This window comes from Oryctolagus cuniculus, chromosome 9 (assembly GCF_051225735.1).
Source record: "Oryctolagus cuniculus isolate XC-2025 breed Fujian yellow rabbit chromosome 9, ASM5122573v1, whole genome shotgun sequence".
Lineage (NCBI taxonomy): Eukaryota > Metazoa > Chordata > Mammalia > Lagomorpha > Leporidae > Oryctolagus > Oryctolagus cuniculus.
In genome coordinates this window covers 12,177,390-12,200,691 of record NC_142875.1, presented here as the reverse complement: position 1 = coordinate 12,200,691, position 23,302 = coordinate 12,177,390, and the positions used below count along the sequence as shown (strand labels likewise).

The window sequence follows — 23,302 nt, the reverse complement described above, 5'->3', positions numbered from 1 at the left end:
TTTTTTCTTCATGTGATTACAATAAGCTGCTTATCCCCCAAACAGATTTAAGAACAATAAACAAATACAGAAGGAAAAGGAACATCTCCCCAGTCACAAAGAAGGCATGCGAAGTCTCGAGTTGTGCGAGGCTTTCACATCTCCGTCCAAGGCAAGCAGGCGTCCCGCCGAGACAGGAATCCACATGATACGAAAATTATAAAAATAGTAAAAAGATGCAGTTCTAGCCAGGATCTTGTCATTTCTGGGGAGAAAGGGAGTTAAGGGCCATAGCTCTTTATCCGTAGCCTGGCTTATTCGTGAGAGAGCTGAAAGTAGGTTTTAAGTGTAGGCGCCCGGTCGAAGGGCACTGAATCATTTTTTCAATGTATGTAGATACTTTCCCTGAATTGAGAGTTGACATTTGGGAGTGGAATTCTGCAAACAACAACAAAACCCCAAATCTGCTCTTCTGAAAACTCAACAGCTCGGCCCAGTCCTGAGCCACCCATGGGAGAGGCCAGCTCGCACAGGAACTTCGTTGTTGATTCTGATGATGCCCCGGTGAGGTTCTATTCTCTCCTCGGCAGACGGAGCACAGATAGTGAAACTGTACAATTTTGTCCAATTATATTCTGCCTTCTCCCTCCACCCCCTGCTCCCTGGACTTAATGAAGGACTTGGAGGTACAATTCATCGTTGATAAATAGTCCCTCTGCCTGGAATCTTCATTAGACTGACAGCAGCCTGCGCGCCTCGCTTTTTCCCTGGCCGCTTATGACTCAGATGAATTTTAATAGGAGCCAAAAGCTTTTATTTGCACTGTAATTTCACTTAAGGATCATATCCTTCAAAAGCTGGCAGACGCTCTTGTGTCTTGATTGCAAAACACACACTCAGGAGTAAAGCAACATGCAAAAGATGTTATTATTCAACCTGTCAAGTGCCTCGCGTCTCCTCGGAACTTAGGCCATCAAAGCTCTTCACTGAGATGGGCCCTGCAGAGAGCATGAGCGCCCTTGGAGACCCCGGCACCCTGTGCAGAGCACAAGGGGTGGGGCTCTGTTTTGGGGTGCATCCCTGCCATCATGACACCCACAGGAGGCTTTGAGTTACCACAGCTTTTGGGTTTCTGTTGTCTGAGAAAAAGGAGCTGCCTTAGTGATGCGTCTGTCTTGCCACAGAGAAATGTGACCTGGTAGGATTCCAGCAGCCTTCAGCTCCCTCCAGCCATTTTATCTTCTTTCTGTTTGCTTTTGACCAAATTGTAGCTCCTCTGTTTATTCTCCCAGATCGGGATTTTTCCTGTGGTGCAGGAATTCTCCTTATTAGAACTGTTCTCCGTGACCAGACTGCTTTTACTGGCCTCTAGTTATGTGAGAGCCATGTGCAGCCGGGCCCCGAGAAGACCTGGTTGTTGTGCATCATTTTCCGTCAATGTTTAAAAATCTGATGTCTTCTCTCAGTGCAGGAGGTGTTCTCCTCGCATTTCATCTTTCTCTCTCCAAACACTTGGTTACACCAGAAAGACTGATGCTGTGCCCAAAAAGAAAAGCTAAAGTGTTCAACTGTGAATGCATTTTATGTCACTGAACGAAATTTGGATTTTAAATATTGTTTTGCCCAAAATGAACACTGAAACCCTTTGTCTTAACTTGCTGATAACATGCTGCTCCCTGTAGGGCACAGGAAGTTAGAGACAGCGATCTGCTGCCATCTGCTGGCGCCCAGGCACAGTGTCACCGCCTTTATTCATTCCGCCCACCTCGCTCCTGGGATTTGCCTTCTTTGGGAAGTTTGTCAGCGGCGAAGGGAATACGAGCAAAATCCACCCTGTTTTCTTTGTAAAGTCTCCAGATACCTTTTCTTACGCTTACAGGATTATTTATCACTAATTAATAACCGGCATACTTTCTATTTCAAGAAGTTTCCTAAGTAGAAACTGGCTTACAATATATGCCAGAAACAAACTAATGTTTTGTTAATTGTGTACAATAATTAAAAACCATTTGATTTTAAGAGTGCTATTGCAATTTTAGTTTACAGCTAAATCCTGATTTTGAATGAATGCTACTTTGGAGGAAAAGTTCATTGTGTAAACTCATTTATTACTTTGTTTTGTCCCCCCCCCCCCCCCTTTTAGTACAAGGTGCATATCTTAACCAAACTCGCAGCAGAACTGAACAAATTTATGCTGAAAAAAGTGGCCGAGGATACGAGCAGCATTCTGCGTTCTCCGATGCCTGGCGTGGTGGTGGCTGTTTCTGTCGCACCTGGAGACATGGTAAGAGCTGTCTTTGGGTGGATGCTTGTCTTACACTGCCCCTTCCAGAACCATGGCTCACAGCGGACCCCACGATGGGAAGTTCTTTCTTTCTCAACTCACATGCCCCGCACCACACAGCAAAGGAGGTTTCGACCATTCTCTATGTATTTTGCAATTACCCTCTAAAACTGTCTGGGCCTGGAACAGAAATAAGGCAGGACCCATTCTGTTATTTCCCAAGCTCACTGTCTCCGGAAGTGTTTTACCTGAAACTGCTGTGTGTGCTCTAGAATGGTGTGCTTGGAGCATCCTTGGAGAAGTAATTTTCCAGTGGGGAACTTTGCATTGTTTCGGAGTGAATGACTCGCTGGGATGGAGAGTAAAGGAAGGGCGAAATCCACAACCGTGCAGGGTCAGAGCACTTTCATAACTCGGGGAGGGGAGGGGATGTAGGATCACAGTTGGAAGTCTTCCATCTTGACCTTGTGGTGGTAAAAATCCAAGCTATATAAACATTTCCTTCCATGTTCAGTCTGAAGGGGACTGACTCTGGAGGAACTGGTGGGATGTGTGCATTGTCTTAGAACTTGGTAGAAATCTCTACACAGCACAAGTGCAGAGAATAAGGTACCACTAGTGCTGCATTTTTATCTGTGCAGGAAAAATAGCAGCCAAACATGATGATCTTTCATGGATTACATGATAATTCCATGTAATGTTTTGCTTTTCAGTTAAGTCATTGCGGTTGATATAGTTTCTTGTAACGATTATATTAAAGCTGCTTGCTTATTCCTTAAATAATGTAAAGTATCGTCTTACTGTTGAGAAGAGACTCATGCAGTTGGCATTGCCTTGCAGAGAAGCGTTCACAATAAATGAGGACTAAGAAAACGTGGCCATTAGCCCGAGGGTGATAAGTGAGGTTGGGAAACTGAGTGGACAATGGCTTCCCTTGATGACACAGAAATAGAGCTACCAGCTTTTCCAGAAAAGCTTTAAAGAGGCGAAGCAGCTGTGAATTGTTGCACTCACTTTCAGTGCACAGATGCTCCTGGAAGCAGGCGCTCATTGAGAGTGGTCCTGCTCTCAGGTGTTTGGGAGGGGTGATGTTAAGGATCACTCACGGTGTGTGGAGGCAGGCATGTGCATACATGCAAGTGTGTACAAACGTGTGTACCTGTGTCTGTGCATCTGCTAAACGGTAGGGAGGGCTTTGCCCTGGAAATCTTCATTCCACAGGATTAGGGCCATGGGAGGCTGGCTCCTGGCCTTAATGTTAACAAGCACATGGTACATTATCTGAGCATTCAGTGGTATCTTCTAGTGGTGGGATTATGGGCTGGCAAACACCATGAAGAGTAGATTTTACTCTTAAAGTTTCCTTCTTACTCCTTTTTTTTTGTTTTGTTTTGTTTGTTTTGTTTGTTTCTGGGAGACACAAAGCCTGAAGAATTTCATCCTGGGTTTGCCAACCTTAATTGTGTAGCTTTAGTTATAGAATCGCATTTGTGCTTTTCTTAGATGTTTTTACCTTGAGTTCTTACTATTCTGATACCTGAGTCTAAACCTGTGTGGAGGGGGCCAGGGGAGAGAGGGGTGGGGTGGGGTCCAAGTGCTGGGCTCTTCTGCCTGTGGCTGCTCAGGGGGTGGGGGCAGGGGTGCCAGGGCGGAGCAGCGCTGTCCGGGTGCTGCCTCCTGGCCTCACTTTTTCATGTCTTCATACTTTCCATTTCCTGCATGCTGACTGCGTGTGGGCCAGCGTGTCAGTTAGTGAGGGGACCAGGTGGTATTTCCCCTGCATTCGTTGCGGGGTAGCTCAGAGAACAAAAATCCCACCAGCACTTCAACGTGGGCACTTGAGAATGGCGTTAAAAACATATCCAGGGCAGGGCGGCAAGTGGCCTGGACTTCATGTGGCCCCTGACACATGTACCTGGTGGGCACCTCCAGTGCCCGGGCCCCTGGGTGTCGTCACCTGATCTCTAAAGGCAGCCGCGGTTGTAAGCTCCGGCTGCCCGAGCAGCCTCTGCCGCCCGCCCCTCCTCTCTTTGGGCCCTGGCAGAACTCCCTTTGTCATTGTGTTGATAAATCAGTGTTTTCCTCTCATCCACTGCTTGTGAAAAGGCAAATGCAGGGTGAGAAGTTGAATCGTGGGCTCCTAGGACAGCTCCGATAGGTAACTTCTACTTCCTGTGATTACAGTGCAAGACACTGTCTTTGGACCAGTTCAGAAAATGCTACTTGTGAGGTTGAGTTTTGTGGTTCTAAGTTCTCTTAGCACCACAGCAGGGTGTGTTGTTGTTCTTTGCCTTTATCAGCAGAAATGTATTGGAGTCAGTATTTTCACGAAGACCAGAATGTGCAAACTCAAGGCCTACAAGTATTCTGTTTTCTCTGACAGTTTGTTTGTAACTTTTGTGTTTCACTTAAGAAACCTTAAAAGAGTGGATGTGGCAACATGAAGTTCCCCAGAACGTCCCTAAGTCATGATGTGCAGGTCTGCTTGGGAAGTGCAGTTTGCAGTGAGCTAAACCTTTGGGAAGCAGAGGCTGGGCTGGCTTTTCAGAGGGAATAACTGCACTCAGCGAGCTTGCTGTGTGGCCTGAACAGCACTCCTACTCGACACGAAAGCTGGAGTCTACACAGAGTGCTTTCTCAGGGTTCACACAGCGAGAGTCCTATCACTTTCTTGCTGTTGCTTACCTCAAAAAGTTCATGGAAAAATGGGATAAAAAGGTCAGCTTATTTTGGTGCAAAAAGTTTTTTTAAATTCGTGCATTCTTTAAAAGTTAATGATCATTTTCCATGAAACTTTTGAAGACACCCACCAATGTACTATTTCATCGTAAGTGGCAGTAAAATTCTTATTTCACAGGACTGTGTAATAGGTTTCTTTTAAATAAGTGGGAAGAAGATATTAGTTAATAGAGGAAAATGCATACCATCTAGCCATTAAGAAACAGTACGAACGATTATTGAAGTCAAGAACCACAAATTTCATTCAGAAAACAGTTGACAGAATGACTTTCATATGCCTTGTCTACATGCCTTTTAAAAATTTGTCTTCTGAAAATGTGATTTCAGTGCTGTTTGAAAAACACCTATTTTTCTATACATATACTGTCATAAACTGAAAACACTAACACAAAGAAATTTTTTACTTGTTTTAATTGTTAAAACTTTCACCCTCATTTCAGAAAATGAAGATATTAAAATATGTATTATTTTCAAATAATGGCAGAATACGTTTTTCCCCACATGTCAGCATTAGACTGACAGATGTTGGATTTATTGACCAATTTATTGATCAATTTTAAGAATAAAATTAAATCATTATTGCACATTGTTAGCCTTTGATATCCTAAACAAAAATTTAAATAGCAGTAAAAACCAAGGGGTGTTAACATTGTGTTTAGTTAAGATTCTTCTGAGTTATGTTGGTATTCTGCAGGCATCTCAGATTTGCCTCAGAAATATCCAGCTTACTTAATAAACCATTCAGTGAAACATAAAGCAGGCCCATAAACCATTTATATTTCTTTCTTAATTAGTAGCTTGTGGCTTATTTCATTCGTGAAACTGAGTAAAATAATAGATGGGCATTAAGTACCTGTTGCTGCTTTGTGCCCCTCCTTGGCACATTCAAGATGAGTAAGACAGACTGAGGTGTTTTGTGGGTCCAGGTGCAGAACATCCAGTTTGGATCACACTTGACCTTTACCAGAAGGGATGAGGTCGGGGCGGGGGGTTGTTGCTCCCGTGAGCAATGCCTAGGGAAACCACGGCCTGGTGCCGGGTATGCCACTGTGAATACCCCAGCCGCACTTCACCTTGATGTTTCTCCTTGCCTCTGCCCCTTTGGGAGGGAGGGCTCCAAGCTGTGGGTGCCACAGACCCTGAGAAACAGGTGCTTCATTTCAGAGCGTGCCGTGTACACACACACACACACACACACACACACCACACCCCTTTGTAACTGAGTTCACAGACCATCTGGGGGAAACAGCAAATACACATGATGAGACGCCTTTCTTTTTTCATTTCTTGAAGAAATAAGCTTTGCAACCTCCTTTGCTCGTAAGTATTCCAGATGCAAAGGGCTGGATCAGGCCCTCCTGACGGCGTCTCCAGCCCCGTGCCGTGTACACAGGCAGCCCGGGCTCCGTCGTTGCCTCTTTCCCTAGCTGAGGAGCCAGCCCGGCTGATTGATTTTCCAATTTCCGGGTACCTTGCTTTTCAGTCATAAAATAATTGCAATAATTACATTTACATATTTTATAACATTGGTTATTCAAACGGTTTGACAAGATGCCAGCTTTTCACTGAAACCTCCCATTGTATTCCCCAGCATGTAGGCACAGATTCGCGCATTCATTAACATTGTTAAACCTGAAAAGTGGAAATATTACAGACAGTCATAGCGCGAAATCCCACAGGCCTCTGGACGCGCTCAGCTCACCTGGACCATCTCTGTTTCAGAGTGTAGTCAGCAACCAAACAGTGCCGAGACCAGGCTCACCCCGAGGCCTCTCTGCCGCCTGACTCGTGTCTCGTCTTCTGCAGAGGCGGACTTTGTCTTCGCCTTTTCCAGATAGCACTTAGTGTTCAATTTTAGCATTGTTTTTGGTGCAAGGACCAAATTGGGAATTCTTACGATTGATCGTACCCAGCAATAATTATCCATGTCAGTTAAAAATATTTTGCTAGATCAATCAGTAGGTTAAATATTGTGGGAGAAGTCTCTGGAAGCTGGCATTCGCTTTCTGTGTCTCACGGAGTGATCGGTTTGGGATCAGAGGGCATGTTGTGTTTGCTTTGTTTTAAACATTTCTAAGATGGCTATGTTCAGCTGTACCAGAATTCAAAATATTTTTTTCTGCTAAAAACAAAATTTAAGATAAACTTAAAAACATCATTTCACGGAATCCTGTAAAGCAGCAGACGTCACAGAGCTGCGACTGTAGATCGATTTCTTGACTGTTGCTGATGGCATCAGTGTTAACCAGTTCTCCTTGTCCGCCCAGCCTTTGGCTCCAGTTTTGAGCTAACTCAGAGGCCAGCAGGGAGTCATGTTTTTCTTCAGTTGGAGGAGCTTTAAGGAAAACGGGCCTTGGTTCAGGCTGGCCACGGCTCTGTCCTTTGCGTGATCTACTCAGCTGCCCCTACTCCATCACAGGGAGCCCCCCCCCCCCAGGAGGCAGGGCAGACAGCGCCAGGGCCTCCCCCTCCCGCGCCCTTCCGCGAGCCCTGAAGGGGGCCTTCCGGTGGGCGTGAGGGTCTGGGGCATCTTCGTGACGCGATCACGGTCATGGCTGCATCCTTGCTCCACTGCTGCCCAGGGGCCCAGGGGCCCAGACCCCTCGCTCTCTGCTTTCCCTGAAAGGCTTGGAACGTGGACACACATTTCTCCTTCAGGCACTTGCCAGCCTTTCCGGCCATGCCTTTTACCACGTCAGAGATGCCTTTTTCCTCGTGGCTGCCCCCCGCGTCTGTCTGCAGATCTGAGCGCCTTGGAACATGCCGCGTTCGGGCACCTGTGCTCTACGTGGAACGGCCTTTAAGCCGGGCTGCAGGGATTTTCACCTGTGCCGTGGCATCAGCGGGGCTCATATTGATCGCAGTCTTTGGGGTGGCCCGGTGCGGCAGAAGGGGGGCCCGCGGCGGGCCAGTAAGCCCTCGGAGCCTTCTGTCTCACTTGGCAGGGAGACCCAGAATGGAGGACAACAAAAGAAGGCTCGTCTTGCCATAAAAATCCTTCCTCCCGCCCACCCAGCCTTCTTTTTCAGCTGCACACAGTGACTCGGTGCTCACTCTTGCATTGAAACAGTTGCTGTCTGAACAGGCAGGAAACAGTTTTCTTTTAATTGCCGAAATCATTCGGAAGTGCTTCATGCCCCGCTTCTGTACGGCAGATGCTGTGCATTAATTGGCCTGCGTAGAAGTGAGCCAGGGTTCCTTGCGGCGGCCCAATTTTAGGCCGAGGGTTTCAATAGCTTATTTATGATTTGGTATAATCTGGCGTGCGTTATGGGCTCCTGCACGTGTCGTATTTCATGGTCTGCAGTTTCTCATGTCATGTGGGTTTCAAAACCTGTGTTTCTGTGCTAATGTAGCAGCAGCAGGTAAGCTCAAAATACCATCCATCAGGAGCTAATTTTTTATCCAGATACTCCGATGACTGATGAACCTGTCTTTTGTATGAATGTTTAGCACAGTAGACAGCCATATGCTACTGGCACAGTTTCCTCTGCATTCTTTACCGCTGCTCGAGAGGGGGCTGTGGTGGGGGGGACAAACCCCTCGCCGTGGATGGCCTCCGTCCCACATTTAAAGGAGAACGCTTTTGAAATGGTCTTGGGTTTGGACGACAAAAGGGGGTAGGATCCGTCTTAAAGGAAACCTGACTCCCATCCTCATTTTCCCCCGATCAGAAATATGACTGCACACTCTTAATAGGGAGCCTTGTTTTGTTGCTCCCCGTCTGTTCCAAACAGACCTCAGCCCATTAGAGGGGCCTCCCTTGTGTGGGCAGACCGCAGCTGTTACTGTAAACCTCATCCAGTCACTGTATCACCCCCATTTTGTGGCTCTGAAGGATGAAATTGAGAAATGGAATGCTGTGCAGTCATCCCTTACCGCTCCAATTTTAGGCCTTTGCCATCATTTTCATGCTTTTATTCCAAATCAAATAACATTAGTGAGCTACACCACCTTCTGATGAATATCTATCTGCTCCTCAGCTCAGCTTTCCATCCGTACTTTCGGGGGCTTCCTTTTATGTTCGGTGGAGATCTTCCTCCAACACGCCCCCGCCCCGCCCCCCTCCTCCTCCTCTGCACGCACTGTCTCTGAGTGTTCGTGGCGATGGCAGCTTGTGGTTCAAGCAGTGTGTGTTGCCAAATGCATCCCGGTCTGAGTGTGTTTGGCGAGGGGTTGTGGGCAGGAGAGGGCTCTGTGTCTTTCCGTCCTGGTGGAAGGAGACTGGAGGCTGTAATCAGAAATGAGAAGTGGCTGCAGTCATTAGCACAACAAAGCTTCAAGATCAAGGTCTCCAGGGAAGGAGTCCTCTGAAAATAAATGGAACTTGATAGATTTCCATATCATTTATAACTTCCCTTAATTACACTTGGAATACTTGCCAGTAAGACTGGAAAATTGGCAGCCTGTATCCATTAGAGTCACTTTGCCGACCATGGCAAGCAGCTGGCTTTACTGGATGCTATTTCCCATCACTCACAGTCAATCATCAGCTGGAGGTGTCTGAAGCTCTCAGCACAGAGCAATGCCGGGTGACACGCAGGCCCCCGAACAGGCAGAAATCTGCTGAGTAAATGGGCCGAGTTTCTCTCAAGCTTACTCATTTTGGGGCCAGGCCGGCTCCCGCTTAATGAGTGCCACTCCGATAATCGGATGCGAATGTGAACCCTGACCCCGTGTCAAAGGAGAGGACGCAATAAGCCGGATGAAAGATACAGGATTCAGGCCTCCAAACTTTACACCAATTAGACAGGGAGCGCAGAAATACATCAGGCCCGCTAGGTTTATCGAAAAGACTTGCAAGGCTTGTGACCATTTAGTAAGCCCAGCGTTGGAGACATGCTGTCACAATCATTAAGTCTTTATCAGATGATTCACAAAAGTGCTGGAGAGGCGTGTGCACACACATCCTGCAGGAGTGGGGCCCGTACACGGGCGAGGCTGCTGCAGGCGGGGGGTTCTGGAACCCCTGCGCGCTCAGCTAGCTCCCTGGCTTCCCAGGTCCCCGGGCGCACTGCCTGGCTCCCCCTTGCATCCTGGGGTGTGCAGAAGCCCACAGGTACCAGGCAGCGGGGCTCCAAGGTTTGGAGGTGGGTGCGCAGTGACGCCAGCTCCAGGGTGAAGGAACTGGAGTCTGGCTTGGCGCAGACCCGGGCCGCGGAGCTCGCCAGCCAGGGACAGCCTCTCCCCGGAGCCCAGCAGATGTGGTTTGTGTTCACGCCACCTTCTCTGACGTGCGGCTTGTACAGTATTTATCTCCCACTTGATTTCCAGAGAATAAATTGAAATTAGGTCAAGTTCATGTGTGTATATGGGTTTATGTGTTTGCGTGCATGTATGTAAAATATTCTGCTGGACAAAGCAAATCTCACTGTTCTATAGGGTATCAAAGAACAATTTCCTTTTTTTTTTTTTTTTCTTTTTCTTACTGAATGTATTTGAAAGGAAGAAGAGAGAGAGATCAATCTTAACATCCGCTGGTTCACTCCTCATATGCCTGCCACAGGGACCAGGACTCGATCCAGTTCTCACATGCGGGTGGCAGGAACCCAAGGACTTGAGCTACTGCTACTACCTGCGACTCTCAGGGTGTGCACTCAAGGAAGGTGGGAGTGGGGCTGGGACTCGAACTCCTGTACTCCAGCATGGGACAGTGGTGTTCCAGCCAGTGTGCCAAACACCTGCCCCTCAGGGAGCAGTTTCTTTTTTTTTTTTTTTTTTTTTTTGGACAGGCAGAGTGGACAGTGAGAGAGAGAGACAGAGAGAAAGGTCTTCCTTTTTGCCGTTGGTTCACCCTCCAATGGCCGCCGCGGCCCGCGCGCTGCGGCCGGCGCACCGCGCTGATCCGATGGCAGGAGCCAGGAGCCAGGTGCTTTTCCTGGTCTCCCATGGGGTGCAGGGCCCAAGCACCTGGGCCATCCTCCACTGCACTCCCTGGCCACAGCAGAGGGCTGGCCTGGAAGAGGGGCAACCGGGACAGAATCCGGCGCCCCGACCGGGACTAGAACCCGGTGTGCCGGCGCCGCTAGGCGGAGGATTAGCCTAGTGAGCCGCGGCGCCGGCCGGAGCAGTTTCTACGAGCTCGCAGGGACACACGAGTGAAAACAGTCTACAAAAGTGAGCAGCCGGGGAGATGTGGGTGAGGTGGGCCTCCACTTAGGGCTCAGTAATGTCCACGGACCAGCGGACGTGGCGGGAGGCACGAGGGAAGGAAGACAAGTAGCGCATCGCAGACAGAGTAGCCAGGGTGCATTCGCATGGGTCAGCACTGGAGGAGACGTCGCTTGGGGTCCGGAGGTACTTTCTTGGAAATCCTGTTAAGCAAACTGCCAGTCTCTCTCTCAGAGGGGAGGGCGGTGTTAACTCTGGGACTTGCTGCTTTGCCTGATTATCCCTGGTTAATCGGAGCTTTTGTTTTTCTGACTCATGATTGGGAGCCTTGCACCTGCAGTCGCTGCCCATGACCTTCATACAGACGGCCCGTGTTGCAGGCCCACAGGCTGGCCAGCGCAATGGCATGGCCTGCAGGAGGGCGGCCAGAGAGCTGTAAGGCCTGGCCCAGCCCAGCCATCCTTCAGCCCCAGGGCAGCCCTGTGAGGGCGGCCTCTGCCCCCTTAGGAGTTTCCATGCTTCATGCTTGCAGCTTGACCGCTAGTTCCCTTGCAGGTTCATGGGAAGTGGTAGTAAGGGCTGTCAGGCGGGAGGAGAGGGCGTGAGTGGCAGAGAGGGCACGCCTGCTGGCCGAGGGTAAGAGTGGGAGACGGGCAGGGAGCCGGCCCTGGGTTCTCAGATGCCCGCAGAGGAAGACAGGCTGGGTGGGGGCGCTGAGGGCAAGGTGAGTCACGGCCTCTGCCCAGAGATGGAGGGTGCCCAGCGCTCAGGTCAGATCTGCTTCTGTGAGCCCAGCTGCTGTGCCCATAGCTTCTGTGTTGGAGGCCACGCGTGGGGCCCCAGGGCCTCGCTGTTGTAGCTCAGAGGCAGGTGCCGCAGGGAGTGGCCATCCCGACACCCCAGACAGGGGCATCTGCGTCATCTTGGCACAGCCCCCTCTCCTGTCCATCCGCATTCTGAAACCCTCGCTCTCTCTGGAATGCAGACACCAGGTGACGATCAAGAAGGGCAGCGGCACCGTGCGTCCCAGCCCGGCTCCTCGGCACAGTGCCTCTCCTCCATACCAGTGCTGACGCCTTGGCATCCCCTCTCTTCCTATATTTCTGTGCCAGGAAAAAAACAGCCAACCACCTGAATAGCAGAGGGACGCGCGCACAAGGGCTCAGGCTTGCCGCACTGCCAGCGAGACAGCTTGCGCCCCCCCGGGGGGGCTCGGGGGGGGGTACACTTGGAGAACAGCTGGGCATTTCAGCAAAGGACGTCCTCCGGGCACCTTTGCAGCATTGGATGCATGGGCCACGCTGGGGTGAGGGTCCCCGAGCCCGTCCAAAGACAGGGTGTCCCTTTGTGACAAAGGGACGATAACTCTGGCCCTGCTGGAGGCTGTCCCCGCACCCCCTCCCATCCAGGCCTGGGAAAAGAGAACGAGTTGTGTGGGTGAGTTACACAGCCGATGGTTGATGGCTGCGTGGAAGCCTCGGGGTGAACCCCAGTGCTTTCTCACATAAGGAAGGGCAAACCTCGACGCGTGAAGCTGAGCGCGGGCCCGTCCAGCTCAAGAGAGTGTGCGGTGCAGGGGAGGGTGCTCTGGGAGCCACCTGACCGCAGTGGCTGGTGCAGCCCTCAGAGGACAGGGTGCCTGGCGCCGCACGCCTACACACGGGCACGGTGCGGGCAGCAGCCGTCCTCAGACAGAACCGTTCACCCACTCCGGGACTCCAGGCTCTCCACAGAGCTACTTCGCCATCACCACCACCACCACCCATGCTGGAGTGCTTCCCTCTCTCAGGAAGAGACTGTACCCACCCCAGCCCGCCGCCAGCCCCGTGCCCTGGAAAAATGCGTGTCTCAGACGCGTGGGGCCAGCAGAAAGCAGAGCAGCTTGGCAGCCCAGGGCTGGCGGCAGCAGCTTGCCCATCGTGCAGGCCAGGCCTCCCTTTCCGAGGGCCTCGAGGGTGGGGCATGGCCCTGCTCTTCTGCCCCCTGAACAGGAAGTTGCCGTAGGCAGCTTGAGTCGGTTCGCTGTTCCGCACACAGACATTCAGTGCTTTTGACCAAACCTCGGCTCTGGAGTGCGGCTGCCCAGTTAGAATGCGCTCAAGTTTTCTGGTGTTTTGTTTTCCAGGTAGCAGAAGGTCAGGAGATTTGCGTGATTGAAGCCATGAAAATGCAGAACAGTATGACAGCTGGGAAAACTGGCAAGGTAGGCGCTCACGTGTGGCCAGCTTGTGCCGGCCTGCTGAAGGGAGCAGAATGTGCATCCTGTGTCATGCACAGGGGGAGGAGCCTGAGCGGGACCATGCAGAGGACCCCCTCTGCAGACGCCTCCCTCTCAGAGGGGACAGGGCGGCAAGGGGCTCCCGGCACCGGGCACTGCCAGCCGGTCTCGCACAGGCAGGCCAGCCAGTCTGTGTGTCACGTCCAGGCAGTCAAAGAACAATTGTTCTCCACCTTAATGTGTTTCAAGTTAACGGGCCTTTAATTTTTAATGTTTACATCTGTCTGGGAGGCAGGCAGTTATCAGAGATGCAGGTGACACAGCAGGAAGCGGTTTTACAGATTGCAAAAATTAATGTAACTCTTCGAGATGATTCCTCCACGAAGAGAAGAGTTCAGTTGCAGATGAAGAGGGCTGAATCCACGTGGTGGATTTCCTGGCTTAGGGAGGAGAAAGATGAATTAGTGCCAGACTTGGTGCAGAGTAAGACTTCTGTAATTTTTTCTTGAAGAACATGGCTAAGTCTTGTTCAGCAGTGGCCTCATTATTCCTGTGTGACTAAAAGGACGCCATTCCTGGGAGTGAGATCCTGTTCTGGAGGTGTCTTCCTGGCAGTGTGATGGGGACGGTGAGGACAGCACTGTGGCCACGCCCTGGGCACTTCTGGTGTGCAGCCAGGGTCGCATCAGAGGGAGAGAGGGTCTGTCGGTGGTCTCCTGGCCTTCCACCACAGGGCCAGGCCAGTGTGCATCCTGTCTTGTTCCAGAGAGAAGCCTTTTTAGACTCCTTTCCACATTTGGTTCTTATTAAAAGGTTTATTTATTTGAAAGGCAGAGTTAGAGAGGCAGAGACAGAGGTCTTTCATCTGCTGGTTTAGTCCCCAGATGGCCACAACGGCCGGGGCTGGGCCAGGCATGTCAGGAGCCAGGAACTCTGTGTGTCCTGTTCTCTCCCGTGGGTGCAGGGCCCCAAGCACTTGGGCCATCTTTCACTGCTTCCCAGGCACATTAGCAGGGAGCAGGATTGGAAGTGGAGCAGCTGGAACTTGAACCAGTGCCCATGTGGGATGCTTGCATCGAAAGAGGCGGCTTAACCTGTTATGCCACACCACCGGTCCCAATTTGCTTCCTTTTAAAAAGCAAACATGAAAATGTGACAGCAAACAGGGCGGCAGCTCCTGGAAGGCCCGGGGAGCCAGGACATTCTGCATGGCCTGCGTGTCAGCCCACCTGCCTGGGGGCCAGCTCTTCCCGGCCTGGGTCTCAGAGCTGCTGTTAGTCCTTCCCTGATTCCATGCCTCTCCCCCCATCCTCAGGCCTCTTGAGTCTGGGCGACAGGAGTGGTGCTGACTAAGCCCGGGCTGCTGGCTCTCACCACCGAGGGCCCACAGAGAAGTGGTTCTGGTTCCTGATGGGCACAGGGCCTGGGCGCCCGGAGCTGCGCCTTCACTAGAAATGCGCCATCCCCAGCATCGGCAGCATCAGGGGAGGGCTTCGGGCTGCACGCGCCTGCCCAGCAAGGCCTGCGGCACCCGCTGCTCAGGTCCACCCTGTCCTCGAAGACCGGCGGGCACGAGGGTCTCTGGGCTGCTCACCATGGAGGGAGTCCGCCTGCTCGGACATGCACAGTTGGCTTTTTTTTTTTTTTTTTTTTTTTTTTTTTTTTTTTTTTTACAGGCAGAGTGGACAGTGAGAGAGGTCTTCCTTTGCCGTTGGTTCACCCTCCAATGGCCGCCACGGCTGGCGCGCTGCGGCCGGCGCACCGTGCTGATCCGAAGGCAGGAGCCAGGTGCTTTTCCTGGTCTCCCATGGGGTGCAGGGCCCAAGCACTTGGGCCATCCTCCACTGCCTTCCCGGGCCACAGCAGAGAGCTGGCCTGGAAGAGGGGCAACCGGGACAGTATCTGGCATCCCGACCGGGACTAGAACCCGGTGTGCCGGCGCCACTAGGTGGAGGATTAGCCTAGTGAGCCGCGGCACCAGCCTTATAGTTGGCTTTTTAAAAAAAATTCAGTCGAGCTAAATGTACCATGAACTCTCAGAGAACATTTCTACAGCCTCAACCAGGGACTGGGAGGCAGACTGAGTGGGACTTGTCTGGCATGAACTCGGGGGCTCTAAGCTGCTGGGTGCACCGCGGGGCCAGGGCAGGAGGCCAGAGAGCAAGGTGCAGCACAAACCCCGGCGCGGCTCTGGGAGCAGCGGCTCACAGGGCTAACGAGGACAGCGGGCGGCAGAGGCAGGGGCGAGGGCCAGCTTTCCCCGGGGACCTGCCCGTCCACCAGTCCTCGCGGGGGCTCGGGCCTCCCCGGAAGCAGACTGGGGCCTGCCCGCTCCGGGTTGCGGTCAGTCATTCTTACTCGCTGCCCATTTTCTTTCCTCATGTCCCAGGTGAAGTCTGTGCAGTGCAGAGCCGGAGACACGGTTGGGGAAGGAGACCTGCTGGTGGAGCTGGAGTGAAGCGCTCGCCGCCTGACCACGCCAGTGCTCGGCGTCGTGGCTGCAGGCACGCTGCTGTGCAGGTCTCCTGTCGCCAGTCTGCCCACGAGGGCTCAGACTGACGTTCTGCCACGAGAATCGCCGATGGACGTTCAGACTGACGCAGGACTTGTACCCCAGCTGTGCCTCTGCCGCGAGCCGTCCTGTGTCGCAATCATGTCAATAAACCGAGCATTTGTCTAAGTATTCGTTTCCCTTTTTTTGAATGAAGACAGCATACACATACGCTTCAGGCTGTGCCAGGAGACTGTGAATACTAGTGTTGCATCGTGGTGCTTTTACAGATTTTAAAGACGTATATAGATTCTCGTTCTTTACTTCCAGTTCCATTGAACTAACATCTGCCATCTCATGATTATCTCCCTTCCTCCATAGCCAAGGACCCGACTGCTGCCGCTGACGACTCCGGACCCGAGACCCCGTGCCGTGCCGGAGCTGCCTGGAGGAGGTGACCCAGGGCTTGCTGCCTGACGCTGTGCCGCCCGCGCACGCTTCCGAGGACAAGCAGGTTGTCCAGGTCCCGTCCCCATCGGGCTGCAGGGCTGCCTCACGCACAGCTGTCGTGAAGCGAGTCCCAGTTAGGAAAAGGAGGCTAAAAATACCGCTGCTGTTTTGTGGCAGATGCGGTGGGCGCTCCCAGTCTACCATTAAGTTGAAGGGTGTGCCCTCCCCTCCCTGAGGAGGAGGAGGTGACTGAGGACCTGCAGCTGCGTCTCCTTGCGGTCCTGGTGTCCTTGGAATCCATTTCCCACCGTGCTGGTGAGCAGCGGAGCTGTGCGCCGACCGGAGCTCGCGCTGACGGAGAGCGGACGGAGGTGGGCAGTAATTGGCACCCTGTGCCTTGCTAACATTATTTTAAGTGCTGTTTGTATTTGGCTCGGCATTCTGTCAGCCCTGAAGACCAAATTACTGAGGTGTCGGCGCTTCTCCGAGAGGCCCTCCCCCAGCTGCTGCGCCCTCAGGAGGCAGGGCCGGGCCGGCTGCTGCCGCTGGGCACAGAAGCTCCTCGGGCGGCCTGGGGCGCGCCGCTGCGCCTCCAGATAGCGGGTGGTCATTTTTTACTAGATTGAATGCGAACACCTTCTGCCAGGGACGTGCACCCCGAACACAGAGCATCAACACTTCCTTTTTTTAAATTTGAATTTATTTGAGAGGTTGTGTCAGAGAGAGACAGACAGATCTTCCATCAGCCGCTTTACTTCCTAGATGTCAACAGCACTGGGGGAGGGGTGGGTGGGGGAACACGCCAAGCCAAACACAGGAGCCTGGAACGCAATCCGGGCCCCCCGTGTGGGGTGCAGGGCCCTAAATCCTTGAGCCGTCACTTGCTGCCTCCCGGGTGCACATCAGCAGGAAGCTGGAGTTGGGAGAGGAGCCAGGACTCACAGCCAGGCCCGCCGATCCGGGAGGCAGCTGTCCTCACTTCGGCATCGCATGCCTGCCGCGGCATCAGCTCCAACACCAACACCTAGTTTCCTTTTAAATGACCTCTCTAACACTCCGTGAGCCTGACGAGCACGCGGAGGCTGCTGCTAAGACTGCCGTGCAGGGGCCCACGGAGGTCTTTATTCTGATGAGTCACCCAAAACCCAGTTCTTCTCTCAACAGTTTTCCCTGGCGCTACAGACCAGAGTCAGTACAGCGGAGGGCCACACACAGTCTCCACCTTCATTTTCAATGTTGGCTTCAGATGAAAGGAGAAGAATCAGAAGAAAGGTGTGCTCCCCCGTGAGTCTCCACCTGCCACTTAAGGCAATTAAGACCCCGATTTTCCCGCCCAGTTCACCGGGCCCGCACGTCCTCGGCAGCAAGCTGTGTGGCAGCGGTAGGCCCCGAGCGCGGCTCTGCCCCCAGATCGGGCCCCGGGGGAAGGGCTCCGCCGGGGGCCGCAGAGCCGCTGCCCAGCCTCATCTGTTTTCCCTGGGGTTGTAGCGCAGCCCGTGCTGTCCCTCAGAGTCGTAACTGTCCAGGTAGGGCAGGTCGACCCACTCGGGCGCGTAGGTGGCCGTGCTGTACACGAAGCACTGCAGGCTGGCGGGGGCGGGCGCCGGCTCGCGGCCCTCCCACTGGAGCACCTGCACGCGCAGCACCGTGCGCTGGTACATGCGCGGGCAGTCCTCGAAGTCATCCAGGAAGCGCAGCATCTGCTCGTCCACGGCGTAGATCTCGCCCGCCACGCGGTGCCCCTTGCCCGGGAGGTTGAGCAGCCGCGGTACGTTGTGTTCCCCGGCGATCACCAAAGGGTAGGGCTCGGCCGTGTGGCCATGGCCGCAGAAGGCCGCCGAGCCGTGCGCGCCGTCCAGCATGACCTTGTGATTGGGCTGGCCTCGCTTCAGGGTGCCGTACACGAAGACGTGAGCCATGGGCCAGGCGGCTGCCAGGAGAGAGGAGGCAGGCGGTCAGTGGGGGCTGCAGGCCCGCCCCTGCCTGCCTGAGCTGGGCTCCCCCGGGACTTGCTGCACACAGAAGTTTGCAGTTGTCATTTCCCCACAGCATGAGATGGTTTGGGCTGCGCCCCGACATTTAAGAATGTGAAAGCCATTCCTAGTTCGGGGCTGCTTGGGAAGAGGCACCGGGGCCACCGACCTGTCGGTCTCACTTCGCCACTCACCGCCGTCTGTGACTTCTAACAGTCTCTCATGCCTGGGGCATTTGGCCTACAGCTGTTAGGACGCAGGGGGCTGGCTCAACCAACTGGGTTCCTGCACCCCGAGGGGAGACATGAACTGCGTTCCTGGTTCCCAGCCCAGCCACTGCGGGCATCTGCAGAGTGAGCCAGAAGATGGGAGCTCTGGGCTCTCATGCAAAAAATCTTTGACCTCTGCGAGGGGACTTGGAGGGGGCCCTCCCTTCCCTGTGACCCCACAGACGCCACAGGCTGCCCGTCCGCTGCAGCAGAAAGCAGGGCACGCGAGCAGCTCCCCAGTACCACCGGGACGGACAGCTGCTCTTCAGAGAACTGCCCAGGCCACACAGCTGACCCAGGGCTCACGGGGCGCCCTCACGCAGCCCATGCTGCCCGACAGTCTGAGCACCTTGGGGGAGCACCTCTGCAGGTCGGCCTCCTCGGCTGCCACAGTGCGGGGACCACCTACCCAACGCCCCGTGGGAGCAGCTGGAGGTCAGAGGCGGCCTTGGCCAGAGCCCAGCAGTCACCTCCCTGCCACACCTTGCCTGGGCCCCTGGCATGGCCTAGAGCCGGCTGCTCTTGACCACTGTGTGGCGGGCGCAACGTCTAGACAACGGCAGCTGCCCTCTGCGGCCAGTGATCCGGGAAGAGGCGGTAGGCAGCCGGTGTCACGTGTGGTCGGTCAGGCCTGGGAGAGCCCTCACAGCTGCCCTTTGCTGTGACCGTTCTCTTTTTAGAAGACTTTGAAAATGGCACATTGGCTATTAGAAAAATTAGAAATAACCCAGCTGCAAGTGATAACAAGGTTTCAACACTGAATTTGCTCTCTGGTCCCAGCAGGATGGCCCAGCAGAACTGTCAGAGTCACCCCTTTCTCAAGGTCTCGCGGCGGTGACTCACTGTGACTCACGGCAGTGACCTTGGCTCCGTGTGAAGGTAAGCGCTGCGCTCGGTTCCGGCCGCAGTTACGCTACGGTCAGTGACCTGTACAGACAGCGGTGGAAGGACACACAGACAAGGGGCCACACCCTTCTCTGAAGGCCTGCGTTCACTGCTCCCTGCCCACTGCTGGCTTCTCAGAGGCAGCCTCTGGGGACGTGGGAGGTTTGCAAATAGGGAAGGAACCAAGCTCCCCACTTCTTTCCACACGATGGAGGCAACTCTTTCTTTTCTTTCTTCTTCTTCTTCTTCTTCTTCTTTTTTTTTTTTTTAAGATTTATTTATTTACCTGAAAAAGTTGCAGAGAGAGAGGTCTTCCATCTGCTGGTTCTCTCTAGATGGCCGCAATGGCCAGAGCTGCGTTGATATCAGAGCCAGGAGCTTCTTCCAGGTCCCCAATGTGAGTGCAGGGGCCCAAGGACCTGGGCCATCTTCTCTGCTTTCCCAGGCCACAGCAGAGAGCTGGATCAGAAGTGGAGCAGCTGGGATGCGAACGGTGCGCACATGGGATGCCAGCACTGCAGGCAGCGACTTTACCCACTATGGCACAGCACCGGCCCCGGCAACCCTTTCAAAAATGTTTTCATCTACTCGAAGGCAGAATGGGAGAGAGAGAGAGAGAGATCTCTTCCATTTGCTGGTTCACTCCCCAAATGCCCACAACAGCCATGGCTGGACCAGGGCAAAGCCAGGAGCCCAGAGTTTGATCCAGGTCCTCCATGTGGGTGGCAGGGCCCCAAGTACTTGAGCTGCCATCTCCTGTTCCCAGGATGCATTAGCAGGGAGCTGAATCAGAAGCAAAGTGGACTTGAACCAGCACTGACATGGAACACGGGCACCCCTTGCCGCAGCTTATCCCGCTGTACCGTAGTATCTCCTTGGAGGCGACACTTCTACGCCACACAAAGACTGTTGCGTTTGGGTGCTGGCGTTGTGGTGTGGTGGGTGAAGCTGTCACCTGTGATGCCAGCATCCCATAGGTGTGCCAGTTTGTGTCCTGGCTGCTCTACTTCCGATCCAGCTCCCTGTTTTGCTCACAGCCTGGGAAAGCATCGGAAGGTGGCCCAAGTGCTTGGGCACCTGCTACTACGTGGGGAGATGTGGATGCAGCTCTTGGCTCCGGACTGGCTGTTGCGGCCATCTGGGGAGTGAACCAATGGAATGAAGACCTCTCGAACTCTTCCAAACACTCTTTATTTAATAAAGGAAAAGGCTGCATTTGGCATTTTTCGCACGCTGTCTGTTGCTGGGTGTGTTAAGTCTCACCCTGCCTTCCACTCCCAAAGCAGGTGAACACAGAGTTAGACTCACAGCCCTGCTGTACCACTGAGTAACTGTGCAGCTTGAAGCAGATCACTCAACCTCTCTGTGCTCCAGCTTCCCCCACTGTGGAATGGAGCCCAGCACGGGCCTCTGGGGCTGACCCATTAGCTGAGCGAGTGGGCGCACGGGCAGCTCGTGTCCTGTGGGGGCTGCTGCTGTCAGAGCAGCCCAGAGCTGGCTCTCAGCCCCGCCGAGGGCCGGCCCAGCAGACTCATCTCCACTCTGCCTTCATTTCTGCCTCAGACCCCGCAAACGCAGCTGTCCCTGCGCCCCCTCTCGCCTGACGGCCTCCTCCTGCACAGCTCGTCCGTTCCGGCTCCTGTTACTCGTGTGGCTCCTAGAGGGTTCCAGAAATCACTTCCCCCCGAACCGTCCAGGTCTGGCTCCCTTTCCTGCTGTCGCTGAGAAGGCCGGCGTGGCGGGCTCAGCCACCCTCTCCATCCTGGGCTCTCGGGAGGGTAATGCCATCTCCCCTCCCGCCTCAGGTGCTGACGTGGATTCGGAATTTCCTTCTGTTTTCCTGGGAATCTCAGCCTTGGATCAGGGGGGAGTCTTCCTCCTGCTCTTCAGGTGGTGGGTAACCTGAGCCAGCCCTCCAACATCCTTAATAGTCTCCTTTTCCCGGATCTGTGTATTGTGCCGTCCAGTCCTTCTATTAAATGTTAAGACTGCCATGTTTGGGGCCAGCACTGTAGTGCAGTAGGTAAAGCTGCTGCCTGTGACGCCAGCACCCCATAGAAGCACCAGTTCACGTCCCAGCTACTCGACTTCCGATCCAGCTCCTTCCTTCTGGAAGATGGCCCAAGTGTGTGCCCCTACCACCCGCATGGGTACCCAGAAGCAGCTCCTGTTTCCTGGTTCTGGCCTGCCCCAGCCCTGACCCTTGTGGCCATCTGGGGAGTGAACCAGTGGACAGAAGATCTTTCTGTCTCGCCCTCTCTCTCTATAGCTCTGACTTACAGATAAATGAATAGTTTAAAAACACTTTCGTCCTGTTTAGTCCCCAGGCCTTTTTCTTGTTCTTCACAGACATAATGTTACCTCTTTTAAGGTCATCTTCTTTCCTGTCATTGTCTTTAATTTACTTACTTGAAAGGCAGAGCGCACTCTTCGCCGTGCTGTTTCACTCCCCAAATGCCTGCGTCAGTTCGGGCCCGGAACTCATCCTGGGTGTACCATGTGGGCAGCAGGGGCCCAAGTGCCTGAGCTGTCACTGCTGCCTGCTGGGCGAGCGTTAGCGGGAAGCAGGAATCGAGAGTGGAGTTGGGACTGTGTTGGTTTTTGTTTCTCTTAAAATTTTCTCCAAACGTGGGGAACCCCTGGCTAGCCTTCCACACCGGACACTGACAGGCTCAGGGCGCCTCGCCGCCCCCCGCAGCTGCGTCTCGCGTTCCCAGTACCAGCAGGTTCTGGCCTGGCTCTCTGCTGGGCTCAAGGGGAGCAGGTGGGGTGGGAGGGCATCTCCGCTCCCTGTAGACTCAGCCTTGCCTGCGGCGGCCCCCTTCACCCTCCCACCCGTGGCTGTGTCTCCACGGCTCTTCTGACGCAGTGGCCCCGCCAGCCAGCTTCTCACTGTGCAGGGACACAGGGCTTCCGCTGTCCCTTCGCTGCTCAACCTGTTACCATGCCAACTTGTGCTGTTCCGGAAACTCTGGCACACTCTCATGTTGGGAGGCATCTTGGGAGGAGGCGTGGACACAGGAGTCTGTCCGGCACCGTGCCCTGCTGAGGCAGCACCACGCAGCCCTGGCCCTGCCTCTGAGCCTGGAAGAGAATCCGAAAACGAGGGATGGAGGAAGAGCAGCTGCGGCGTTGAGGGGTGGCGAGGGGTCTGACTGAGGGAGAGCAGGGAGAAGCCAGGAGGGGAGCGGTCGTGGGCATCTGAGCGGGGCCCTGTTCTTCCTGCTGCTGAGACAAGCAGAGGGGAAGAGGCGGCAGTAGTCGCAGGAAGAGAGCCCTACGCTGAGCGCCTGGCACACAGGAGCTCCCAGCAGAACCCCGCCACTGGAGAACGCGTGTTCCCAGGCGCAGAAGCTACGAGATCCTAGTCCAAAGTGGGTGCCCGGCATGCAGCCAACAGCTTTCACGACCTGAGGAGGCCAACCGCCAAGGAAGAAATGTCTTAACCCGAAGTGGGCAGGCAGGCTTGGGAGGGGCCCGAGCACGGGGAGTCCTGGGGTGTGGCGGAGAAGGGCCGGTGCCCAGCCAGCAGCAGCAGCGTTGGGTCCTCCGTGGGCCTCGCTCACACGGCTGCCGGGGCCACGCTGTGCACGCCTGTGCAGCTCCGTGTTTCATGCTCTCAGCGCTCCGTGCTCAGTAGGTGAGCCTGGGGCAGGAGCGCGTGCCTCAGCCATGGCACCCTGGCCCTCCTGCAGCCGTCCCCGTCAGGGTGCTCGCTCTGTGGCGGGCCTTGGCATGCTGCTCTAGCTTGGTAGCAGGGAGATGCCGGCCTCACGCAGTACGTCTGGAAGTGTTCCTTCCTCTTCAAGTTTCTGCAAGATTCCAGGATGACTGCAGTGATTCGTCCTTAACTTCTGGGTGGAATTCACCACCGACACCATCTGGCCTTGGGCTGCTGCTTTG

At 54.1% G+C, this 23,302-nt stretch overlaps 2 protein-coding genes and 1 long non-coding RNA gene across 13 annotated transcripts in view; 2 read left to right on the top strand and 1 right to left on the bottom strand.

The window, feature by feature from the left end:
* The window catches only part of PCCA (propionyl-CoA carboxylase subunit alpha), a 432,698-nt gene extending 416,687 nt beyond the window's left edge, over window positions 1-16,011 (top strand). For all 6 annotated transcript variants that reach the window (XR_016212709.1, XR_016212708.1, XM_070048637.2 and 3 more), the window contains 3 exons: window positions 2,123-2,263; window positions 13,239-13,316; window positions 15,721-16,011. Coding sequence is in view for 4 of the 6 variants with exons in the window: in XM_070048637.2 (XP_069904738.1) it covers window positions 2,123-2,263; window positions 13,239-13,316; window positions 15,721-15,789 (288 nt within the window). In the remaining 2 variants the exon portion in view is untranslated. The remainder of the gene's footprint in view (window positions 1-2,122; window positions 2,264-13,238; window positions 13,317-15,720) is intronic.
* A 943-nt stretch (window positions 16,012-16,954) lies between these two features.
* The window catches only part of GGACT (gamma-glutamylamine cyclotransferase), a 41,050-nt gene continuing 34,702 nt past the window's right edge, over window positions 16,955-23,302 (bottom strand). For all 5 annotated transcript variants that reach the window (XM_089303472.1, XM_089303471.1, XM_008260150.5 and 2 more), the window contains exon 3: window positions 16,955-18,202. In XM_089303472.1, the coding sequence (XP_089159598.1) occupies window positions 17,736-18,191 (456 nt within the window). In that variant the 5' untranslated portion in view covers window positions 18,192-18,202 and the 3' untranslated portion in view covers window positions 16,955-17,735. The remainder of the gene's footprint in view (window positions 18,203-23,302) is intronic.
* LOC149124505 (uncharacterized) lies at window positions 19,259-21,703 on the top strand. 2 transcript variants are annotated; one of them, XR_016212712.1, is made up of 3 exons: window positions 19,259-19,393; window positions 20,963-21,096; window positions 21,205-21,703. It is a non-coding gene; the product is annotated as an uncharacterized LOC149124505 (long non-coding RNA). The 2 variants fall into 2 exon arrangements; XR_016212711.1 differs by lacking the exon at window positions 19,259-19,393 and having other exon boundaries at window positions 19,655-21,096; window positions 21,205-21,393.